The sequence below is a fragment of the Peromyscus californicus genome, unplaced genomic scaffold (genome assembly GCF_007827085.1).
Source record: "Peromyscus californicus insignis strain IS unplaced genomic scaffold, ASM782708v3 Scaffold_10__1_contigs__length_136768540, whole genome shotgun sequence".
Classification (NCBI taxonomy): Eukaryota; Metazoa; Chordata; class Mammalia; order Rodentia; family Cricetidae; genus Peromyscus; species Peromyscus californicus.
The window spans coordinates 113,011,697-113,023,823 of NW_026294391.1; the positions used below are offsets into that span (position 1 = coordinate 113,011,697).

Genomic DNA, 12,127 nt, shown 5'->3' on the forward strand with positions numbered 1-12,127 from the left:
TTTTAGCTCCGTTTTAGAATCTTTTTTTTCAGGTTTTAGGTGGAAACTCTTGCCACCACGTTGGACGCCAACAGAAAGTCAAGATAATGGGATCATCACTTTTTTTAAGATTCTTTAAATCGAAATATAAGATAGTTGCATACACACACACACACACACACACACACACACACACACACACACACACAGGGGAAAGTCAGACTACTGCAGATTGGTTCAGAGATTACTATAAGAAATTGTATTATTAACAATATCTCCTTGATATCTACGTCTACCCTCACCAGTGGTCCTAGCCTCCAGTAACCATTCCTCCATACACTGATTCTGTGAGAACCTTTTTTTAAAGTTCCACACATGAATGAGGTCTTTTTTGTCTTTTTTCCTTAGCTTATTTTGATAATGTCCTCTAGGCTTTGCAAAGCAGTGAAAGTGGTTGGTAAAAGGATACAAAATTTTAGTTAGCTATGAGGAATACATTTATGAGATCTATTATACATTGTGTTGACTGGAGTGATCAACTATATATTGTAGTCTTGAAAGATGCTGAGTAGCCATTAAATGTTCTCAGCACAGAAACCATAGCCATGTGAGGTGGTGCGTGTTCATTATATAGATTTAATCATTCTAAAACATATATACTTCAAAACATTATAAATACATGATAAACGTGGAATTTTATCCATCAATTTAAACTAAAAAAAGAAATTATAATAGGAAATCCCTGTGATAAAATTTGAAAACTCTTTTAATTTTTAAAATTTTTTTTAAATGATGAGCTATTACAAAGTTGATGTTGGGCACTTCTTTGATCTATTTATAGTGGAAATAATTTTTGGTTTTATGGCAAAAAGGGAACACAGTTTAACTTACAGAAAAACCCAAGCTGTAGAAAGGAAACTTTGGACATGAGTCAGGAACTCTGGATTTAAGTTTGACCTTTGCCACTAGCAAAATATCTTGTATACTTAACACTTTATCATCTGTCTAGGCTGCGGTTTGCTCTGCTACAGAAAGGTTTTGGCTCAGATGTCTTGCTAACTTCCTATTTATCTCAAAGGTCCTCTCTTTCTTTGAATCCCAGGATTTTGTATCGCCCTTGATCTCTCACTATCTCTGCCACGCCTTAGATAGTAGTTTGGGACGCGCCAGACCCACCACAAGTCCCTAGTTTAGATAGCAGTGGTAAGAGGTAAGGCTTCACAACTTCTGCATTTCCTGCTGGCTCAAAAAGCCTGGGGCTGAAGCAGAAGCCAGCTGGACTTGCATATGTACAGTCCTTGCAAAAGGTGGTGGGTGCCCTGTGATCCTGAATGCGGCAGTACTAGGAAGCTTATGCCTGTTCATTTTCAACCGGTTTTTGTCAGTATCTTGTATGGGAAATCCACGGCAAACGTTTTTCTTTCACAATGTTCACAGAGAAAATGAAAGTTTTTAACATGAGGGAATAGTAATTTAATTTGAGGCTCACAAAGCCAGTGGAAAACGATTTTTATTTCTGTGCATTGTGCTTGTTGGGTGACAGGTCGCATTTATTGACATGAGAGTAATCCAGAAAAGCCCATCATTTCTAATTTAGAAGAGCTCATCTAGGAACTGTGTGTACAGTTGGACTTTAGTATACTGTTAGGTGCTGTCAACACAGGCCCCCGTGTTTGCTGCATGCCACTTGAGGATTTTTAGAGGAGTGAAAGATGCCCTTACTTATCATCCTGGTGGAGAGGCCAAAGCAAAACCTTACGGTAGCACTTCTCAGCCTTCCTAATGCTGCGGTCCTTTAATCCAGTTCCTCAGGTTGTGGTGAGCCCCAACCATAAAATTGTTTTCATTGCTACTTCGTAACTGTGATTTTGCTGCTGTTATGAACTGTAATGTAAATGCAACCCTTGTGTGGTTGTGACCCACAGGTTGAGAACTATTGCCTTAGGAGGTCAGCCTGGTTATTGAAGACTCTTTAGAACACCTGAGCTTGGCCCTTCCTAGCCCAACACACTGAGAAATCTACCTTCTTCACATAAACTTCTTATGATTTCACTCTTTGTCCCACAGTGGCAAGCTTACTTAGCTACCTCATATTCAAAAAAGTAGATAATATTGACTTTTGTTCCTTTTTCTCTTCTTTTTTTTTTCCTTTCTAGATTTCTATTTTGCTAGGACCCAAAGTGTATTTCAAATTCTCTCTCCAGTTTTTTCTGCACCCGTTCTCAGTGTCCCTCTTTAACAAATTGGCGCCATTTTCTACTGCCATATCTAGAGCAAGACTTTTATTCTTCATCACTGTTGGATTTTAACGTAAATACTATCATCAGTTACATTTCAAACTATTATGTGTCCCAGAGACAATGTTGGATAAAAATGATGTTTGAGAAGAATTATAGGGGAATGATGGCCTGTGCTGGACAAATATTTCCATGGTGATAGTCTTGAGGAAAGGGGACTAATTTTTGAGATGTGCCCTTAGAAATGTTTCAGACTTCATTTTTAAAGTATAGGTACATAAGTACATGTAAGCAACACGGTGCTCTTGCTTTTGTTTTTGTTTTATTATGGTGGTGAAGATAGAGCCCTAGTCTGCACATGCTAAAAAACTTCTCTACCACTGAGTTGCACATAAACCTTCTCGGTTTTTGTTTTAATTCCCAAGTTGTTCACTTTAATGTGCATAAGTAGATGAGACCTAGATGCTTGCCTGAAAAAAGTAGGGACAATGAGTTCTCTGTACCCAGCAATGCAAATTTAACTTCTGATCTCAAGACTCATGCCAAAGTGTCTTTGCAAGAATCATTTATGCTTTAAATATCTATAAATAGATTGCAAAGTCCCAATCTCAGGCATTTTGAATCAGAAGTTCTGGGATGTGTCCTAGGTGTCTGCAGTTCCTAAGGCTGTACAGATGATCATGATGTATAGCCAAGTTTGAAGCATATTCCAAAAATCTTTCAAAGTTCTACTAGCACTCTGTCCCTATAGTTTGGGAGTTCCAAAAGCCTTCTTCCACACGACCCTGGGAAGGTGGGTTTGCATTGCATTGCTTTACATGCTTGCCATTTATTTATTTGGCATTATTCTAAAGACAAGAAAGAGCTGGATATGGTGGCATACTCCCAGTCTCAACACTCAGCAGGCTGAGGCAGGAGGATCCCTGTAGGATGGAGGATATCTTGGGAAACGTAGAGATTCCCATCCTGGTCGGGGCAACATGGCAAACCTCTATCTAAGAGAGAAAAAGAAGGAAAGAAAGAAGAAAAGAAAGCAACGGTAGAGAAAAGCCTCTATGAAAGAAAGAAAGTTGAAGAGAAAAGGATGGTAGTAGAAACAAAACCAGCCAAAGAGTCAAGAAGAAATCTGTCTTTGGATGCTTTGGTATAAGATATTAAAGAGGAAATTAGAAATTGGGTGTTATTTATCAGGGATTCGGGAATTGGCAGTGAGAGAAAGATATCAGATAGTGAGGTTACAGAAGAAAAAACCCTTGGTTTCAGATTTCTTCTACTCTGAAAGTCAATGTTTTGCAGAAGTTTAAAGTTTAAAGCCCAGAATTAGAATTGAAGTATAAATACTCTGTAAATGATGGTTCTGTCTGTTTTGATGTCTCCATCTTGCTGTTCCTCAATTGAAATTCTTAAACTATATTGTTAAGTTAGGATTCACTTCATAGCTTCCTTAAGAGGTGAAATGTGACTTGGTTTTTAAATCTATCATTTACATATTTGCAAGAGCCCATTTATTACAGAAAGCAGTGAACAGCTGTGTCCTCCCTAGGGTTAATAGCTTCACTTAAAGCCTTTTAAAACACCAATTAAGAAGAGTAGAATTTAATTTCTGTTTCTTATTAGATTCTTATTAGTAAGTTATCTAATAGTATACTCCTCAGACTGTATTATTAGATGGTATGTCCAATATGTATTGTTAATCAAGTCTGTATTTCCAAAGTTCAGATTTCTTTTGTAAGTATATCAAAAAACCCGAGGAGCTGGGAGGATAGCTTCATTAAAGTAAAGTGCTTACTCTGCGAGCATGATGACCCAAGTTTCATCCCCAGAACCCATGGAAAAGCCTGGTGGTGTGGATGCAGTTTTGTAGTCCATATGCTGGGGCTCTGTTGGCCACACTGCCTAGCCTACTAGGTGAGCCAGTGAGGGACCATGGTTTTTTTTTTTTTCTATTTTGTTTTGGTTTTGGTTTTTCGGGACAGGGTTTCTCTGTGTTTCCTTGGCTGTCTTGGAACTCACTCTGTAGACCAGGCTGACCTCCAACTCACAGAGATCCACCTGCCTCTGCCTCCCTAGTGCTGGGATAAAAGGAATGTGCTGCAACACCGAGCTGAGAGACCATTATCTTAAAAATACAAGGCGGGGACCAGTGAGACGGCTCAACCGCATAAGCCTGGTGACTTCAGTTCGATCCTTGGAAGCCACATCAAAATGAAAGGAGAGACTGACTACTTTACAAAGGTTGCCTGCCACACATGTGCTGTGGCACTTGTGCTGCCCTCATAATAATGATAATAATAATAACAATAACAATTTTTAAACTTAAAAACACAAAACAAGTTGGGCAGCTCCTGAAGAATAACACCCAAGGTTGATCCAGCCTCCCCATGCAAGCGGCCATATGCACATGTACCTGTACTCGAATGTGAACCCACACACCCATCCACATGCATGTACACATATACACCTAAAAGAAAGAAAAGAAAAACTTGACGTTGAATTTTTTTTCTAAGACCTCTATATTTAGGAAGTTATAGTGAGGTGAACTCATCCCCAAATTATTTCATGACTATTTTCACCACAAGCTACTACAATGAGAAAAATTATCACACAAACTAGAGAGAGGTAACTGTGGGTTAGCCACCATATGTGTGGTAGTAATTACAGTACAGCGTTGGTAAAAGGCCACGCTGAAGGAGCTCTGCCCGGTTGTTCACACCTGTAATTCCAGCACTCAAGAGGTCCGAGGCAGAGGATCACAAGTTCCAGGGCAGCCTGGGCAGTGAAGTGGAAAGAACCACAGACAAAACCGAGAACAGGAGAAGCCCACAGTGCTCCAAAGACTCTGTAATGTTGGTAATCGAGTTGTTGAGAAGAAATACTAACAAAATGTGAGCTTGGGACAGTCACTTATAACCTACTAGAAGCCTGTTACAGCTCCTTTGAGAAGCCCTATGGGAATTTCCAGGTGTATTGGCTCCATCTAAAGATGGTGACTAAAGGTGGGTAGGATGCACACTAATCTTGAAATAGAGAAAAAGACCCCAAAAAGAAATTTATACCTCATAGAGGAGAATATGCGAAGCTTGGAAGGTAAGTAGATCATGTGCTAACTTTATTTTAGGTAAGATGCCAAGGAGAAGTTCAAGAAATTCTTCGATTGCAGTGTAAAGAACTTGATAGGAAACTTCAGTGGTTTCTTTGCCTAGTAAAGTGAAACACAAAGGACATGCAGACTCTATAATTGTCTCCTGAAATCCACATTGAGATGAAGCTTGGGGAAACTATAGTAAATAAACAGATGCTTTAGGAATAGTTGGCAAATATGACTGATTGACTAGAACCGGAAAGCATCCTTTTAGGTTTTGAAGAAGCTCCAAGTAAAGTTGTAGACTAGCAGGTCCCTCAAGTATGCTTTAATAATGTTCTGTTTGAAAGGTTTCAAATCTTTTGGTTTTTCGAGACAGGGTTTCTCTGTGTAGCTTTGCGCCTTTCCTGGATCTCACTCTGTATACCAGGCTGGCTGGCCTCGAACTCACAGAGATCCGCCTGGCTTGGCCTCCCCAGGGCTGGGATTAAAGGCGTGCGCCACCACTGCCCGGCGAAAGGTTTCAAATCTTAATTTTCAACTTGATCAGCAGCGTCTCTTTAGCAATAGCAATAAGAATATAAAAAGGTAGTCTCATGAGATCAATTTTGCATCTTTTAAGGCAAAAGCTATCTCTGTATTAAGAAAGGTCGGTACATTTATACATCTAAGTTTTGCCAATGTACATATTTATGCTTAGTTCTAAATTAAATTGTGTTGTTCTAGTTCCCTTCTCTATGATGACTTGAAAAAAAATTACATTTTTCTTTAAAATTATTGTAATTATACACATGATTGGTTTTTGTGTGATAATTTGGTACATACACAACAGTGTGTAACAATCAAACTGAGGTAGTTAATATTGATACCTCCTTAAACATAAAAAATTAAAGACATATTAACAGTAGTATATATTTATACGGTATGATGTAGTTCCATGTGTATACTATATGTGCAGAGCATATCAGGGTAATTAACATCCCTATCTCCTTATCATTACCTTGTGTTTGAGTTCTTGTTATTCATAAGACATATTAGCTTGTTGTGAACAGCATACCCCCCCTCCCCGCACACACACACTGTATACTGGAACTTATAAACTTCTCTCCACTGTGTTTGGCTACCTGCCATCCAACCTCCCCCATACTCTCCTCCCCAACTCTTCCCAGCCTTCAGTAATCATTATTATATATTCCAATTCCCTTCTTAAAGCATACTTATATAAAAGAATATGCAGATTTTGTTTTTTTGCATCTGTCTTACTTTACATAATGCCTTCTACTTCCATCCACTTTGGTGTAAAGGACAGTATACCATTCTTTTAATAGCTGAATATTATTCTATTTGTGTATATATATCACATTTTTCTCGTCTATTCATCTCTTGGTGGGACCTAGCCTAACTCCCTATCCTAGCTATTGTGAACAGGCATGAGGGTGCACATGTCTCTGATACAGTTGCTTCATTTCCTCCAAAGATATACTCTAGTGTGTAATACCTGGATCAAATGGTAGATCTATTTTTGGTGTTCTGAAGACTGTCCCTACTATTCTCTATAGTGGTTATACCAATTCACATTCCTATTAACTGTATATAACAATTTCCTTTTCTCTATGTCCTTAAGCAACATTTGACATATATGGGGAGGGGATAAAAAATGAAAACTCACATGAAGTATTCTATATTTAATCTGATTTATTTTCCTCTGTTTAAAAAGTTTGATTCATGGGGCTGGAGAGATGGCTCAGTGGCTAAGAGCACTGGCTGTTCTTGCTGAGGACTCAGGTTCAATTCCCAGCACCCGTGTGACAGCTCATGACTGTCTGTAACTCCAATTGTGGGGAATGCAATGCTGTCTCCGGGCCCCCGTAGGTACCAGGCACACATGTGGTATACTTACATACATGTAAGCAAATAAAAATAAACACACGAAATAAAAATAAACCCAAAAGAAAAATTGATTCAAAACATTTGTGTGTTTACTCTCTTCTCTCTTCCCTTTAGAATACTGTAGCCGATCCAGAAGAACTGTTCACAAAATTAGAGCGCATTGGAAAAGGCTCCTTTGGAGAAGTTTTCAAAGGAATCGATAACCGTACCCAGCAAGTGGTTGCAATTAAAATCATTGACCTTGAGGAAGCCGAAGATGAAATAGAAGACATCCAGCAAGAAATAACTGTTTTGAGTCAGTGCGACAGCTCATATGTGACAAAATACTATGGGTCCTATTTAAAGGTAATGTGCTTATCATACATTTCATAAGGTGTTCATACTATGCTTTTTCATAAGGTGTTTTCATTATATTTCGTTTTCTTTTCATTCTATTTTTGAAAGGCAGTATTTTTTTTATTGTTGTTTTTTGAGATGGGGTCTCACTATGTAGCCCTGGCTCTCCTGGAACTCACAATGTAGAACAGGCTGGCCTTGATCTCATAGAGACCTGCCTGCTAGTATTAAAGGTGTGCACCACCACACCTGCCTCAAGAGGCAAGGACTTAAATTACCCTTCGGGCAGAATCCAGCTCTGTTTTTGGTGCCAACTAAACCATTGCTAGAGTTAACAGCTCCTTTTTGACATTACTCCAGAGCTCAGATGCACTCTTCCATGAACTTTGGGTACAGGGGAGGAGGAGAAAGGTCTGTGATCTTTAAGGCCGTGTTGCCACATCAAAGCCGTACCCCTGGGTTTCCACACACTATTCTTAATAGTATAATCTATCTCAACCTCAAAACTGATGGAGTGCATGGTATTGAGTTATGGTAGTTATTTATGCATTTTTCTCTCACCAGGTTGTGAGCTCATTGATGACAAACAGTTTAGCTTGACTGGTCCTAGTTTTTATATCCCTTAGTCTGGCGTATGACTCATACTAAGCACATGATATTGTTTACCTGCATCATCCCCAGGTTCTTGCTTTCTTCCTTCGCAACACTAAAATCTATATGATCAAATCCTTCATTCACATAAGATGGTGCAATATTTGCAGAGACACTTCCCATCTTACTTAGAATAATGTGTTCTACCCCAAAGAGATATATGTCAAGTGTGTTCATTTACAGTGACTTGCAAATGAATTCTTTAATAAATAAATCTTTTCCTCATTGTCAAAAAAACAAAAAAGAAAGATAAAATAAATGAGAGACCAATAAATAAGAAAGAAAGAAACTACTTCCAGCCCAGTATGAGCCAGATTGCTACGGCAAGAGCACAAAATCAGAGTTGAGGGTGGGTACGTTGCCACGGTAGAATGGGTTCCCTGGGTAGCTTTACTACCACTGCATAGCTTTGCCTCAGGGGCAGGAGTGCACATCTGGAGCACAGGCATATGCACAAAGACTTCCGGCTCTGTGTAGATGGAAGTCCTGGCTTGAAATGGTGGTGCCTGGGTTGTCTGAGATACAGTGAATACAATGTGGCCGTGAAGACATCTAGCCTCCAGAGTGCTTGCTTTCCCTAATGGCCACCAGGCTAGTGAGTGTGTGCAGCACACGTGCACACACAGAAACTTTAGTTCCACCTGAGTGTGAACTAACAGTCTGAGGCAGTGACCCCACTTGGTGGTGACATGTGGGTGGACCCAGTACAGCTACAGAGCCAAGGTCTGGACTGTGGACCCTCATGGGGGCAACCATTAATCTGAGGATGAGGAATTGGCATGATTTGGGATAATGGAGGCTCCTTTTCCCAGTGCCTCAACAGCTGCACAGGTATGCCGGTCTCCCCAGTGACCCTTTCTGTGACGAGATCCTGCTGCTTTTGTGTCTCCTATGTTGCTAAGTTAGGGCTAGGGAGCAATTTTGGTTTGTGTGTATGCTCTCTCTCATTCCAACCCATCGTGTGTGTGTGTGTGTGTGTGTGTGTGTGTGTGTGTGTGTGTGTGTGTGTGTGTGATGAAGACTGGTGTCTTCTATGCCTCCATCTTGGTGACCTAGATGTCATTCTTTCTTGATCTTTATGTATTTATATTAGTTCATGTTGATAGGAAAATCATCAATTTTACTGCCTTTGCAAAGCTTGTTTTAGTCTAATATTGTATACATTCGATTGAACAGGGAGTGAATTCACTATAGGATCATTCAACGGCTAGACACTGTGTCTTACAATGTACCACATGCTGGAGATACAAAATGAATAGCATACTCCTGTAGCTAGAGAGCACTCAGTCCAGCATTGCATATAAAAGTACAGATTTTATGATAAAAATATACATGCCAGGTTACGGAGGAAATGGGCAAGAATGTAGCTCATTGACAGGGAGTTTGCTTAGTGTGCTTGTCCTCCTGAGTTCCATTCACAGGACTGCAAATTTAAAATCAAACAAAATCTACGTATTATGAAGCACAAATAAGCAAGTGTTTACTTGTGTCCTTTTCTTCAAGAATAACATGAAGCAACAGCCTCAAGGAGGAGGTGATGAGGACGGAACATGCTATCTAATTTCAGCATTTACAAGAGTTAGCTATCATATTTTACTACATAGGAATAGTATGTTCATATGAATACATATGGTTCTTTGCAGCACAGTGTTTGCTTTCGTATTCATTCCTAAACCATCTAACTTAGCAGGTCATATTGTGTTATGGCATGCTTTGGAATGATTTCTCCATCTCAGTGCCTTTTAGCTTCTTCCCCTAATTCCCACAATGGGTTTTGTTGTAGGGAGCCCTGGAAATTTTCTGGTCATATGTGTTACTGCTCTTTCTGGTTTGCGCTTTCTGGATTGAATACTGGTAATTCCAGACTCTCTCTAGAGCAAACTTGAACCCTTGTTATTTTTAGGCACCTAGATCAGATATGCTATTTTCAGTGACTGGCTTAAAATATTAAATAAACCCTATTTAAAATTGTTTTTTTCATATTTTATTTTAAATCAGCAGTACCACGGTGGCAAAGAGTTTAGTAGTCACTAAGAGCCTGTGTTTACTCATAGTTCTCTTGCAGACAAATGTATTGCAGCTGCAAGGGTTGTTATTTGTAAGATATCATATTTTAAAAATACTCCCTTCAAACCTAGCCTAGTAGTATCTACATTCTAATCATCTAGTAATTACTTAAGCTATTAATAAGTACAAACTAATGCTTTATTTTGTCTCAAATATTGAATGTAAATGTATTTAGATCATTCCATGATAGAAAACTAATATACAAGATGTTTGTTAAAGGATAAAACTGAAATATTTTAATCTCCTTTACCAACATTAATGGAAGTCCTGAAAAGGGTATTTGAAGAACCTTTTCCTTCATGATAAAACTGTATAAATGCAGTTATAGGTAAATGGATATACATACAAAACTTAGAACTCTTCTCCGATTTTAAGTGTGTGTGTGTGTGTGTGTGTGTGTGTGTGTGTGTGTGTGTGTGTGTGTGTGTGTATGAAACCCAGAGCCTTGCACATGGTTGGTACATATTACCACTAAGCTAAATCCTAGGCCTAAAAGTATAGTCCAGGCTGGCCCTGAACTCATGGTCCTCCTGCCCTTACGCTGTGCTGCTTTTAGATTACTGTTGTGAACCACTGTGGTGGGTTAAGTATTTTACTGAAATTAACCAACTCATTATTTTCCATTGATATTGTCATACTGTGATTGCGTAGGCATGCATTTTTTATTGTAAACTAAAACCACATCAAATCTAACAGGGTTCTGTTTAAAGCAGTCAGCATAACTTAAGACCACATCCTGTTAGTGCCATGAGGGAATGGCTTTGTCAATTGACTTAGATACGTACTGGGGGCCCTGTCCATGCATTTCAGATGGCAATGGAGTTTGTGAGTCAGCTTAATTGAGCAACATAGGATATGGGATTTACACAGGATATCATACATAACCAAGACTTGACTGTAAGCTGGGTAAAAAGTGACTTGACTGTAAGCTGGGGTAAGAAGTTATTGCATTTGAGAGAAAATTGTATGTTCTTTAAAACTGTGTGCCGTTGTAGTGATTTCCTTCAGACATGCAGAAATGTACTAGGTATTCATTTTGACTGAGCTCACTGTGGAGCTCTGTCTTGAAAACAAGAGTAAAGAGCAGACAAACACATCAGTGTGACCACAGTGTTTCCCTTTCATTTTCGTTCCCTGCACATTTTCTTAACCAAGTCAGTCTTTATGAAGAGCGCTAAAGTACACAAACCCTTTCCTTCTGATCTCATAATAGTGCAAGAATCTTTTATAATCTTTAAATATTTTGTTAGTTCAATATATATGAAGCTCATTCAGGCATTGAATAGAATTTGAGTCATGCCTGTATTTGCCTGAAATTACCTTTAGATTTCTGTTTATGTTAAGGGAATATGGTCCTATCCACAGGTCCATATATACTACAACCAGTATTTGTTTAAAAAATTGAGTGAATGAAGTGAAATATTCCAGAGCAAAATCTATAGTTGTATAGCCTTCGTGGTTTTTTAAATCAAAACTTTGTTATTTCATCTAGAGTATGTCAATGCCTCTGGAATATTCTTTTATTTGAAAATGTGTTTGGTGTTTTCTTATATAGCTTGAAGTCCATTTCTTTCTCCTTTGTGAAATGTCCTTTTCTAAAAATAAAAATGGCTTTAGGCTTAACATAATCCATCTCTAAGAAGCCCCATATTTCAAAAAATGTGTATTTATTGACGCCTACTATGTGCATTCGCCTCATTTTGCATAATTTGCCCAGTCTCGTCCACTTTATTCTGACAGCTTCAAAAGTCAGCCTCCCTCCTCAGCCCCAAGTACATGTTTCCAATTTGTCTGCTCTTACCTACTTAATATTTGAGGATATCGAGAGCAATAACACTGGCCCTGGGGAAGCAGCATTTGAACTACTAGAGGTATGACTTTGTGG

At 38.9% G+C, this 12,127-nt stretch overlaps 1 protein-coding gene across 1 annotated transcript in view; it reads left to right on the plus strand.

Moving 5' to 3' along the window:
• Stk26 (serine/threonine kinase 26) overlaps nt 1-12,127 on the plus strand; it is a 55,408-nt gene that overhangs the window by 24,653 nt on the left and 18,628 nt on the right. The window contains exon 3 of the mRNA XM_052739385.1: nt 7,303-7,533. Coding sequence (XP_052595345.1) covers nt 7,303-7,533 — 231 coding nt within the window. The remainder of the gene's footprint in view (nt 1-7,302; nt 7,534-12,127) is intronic.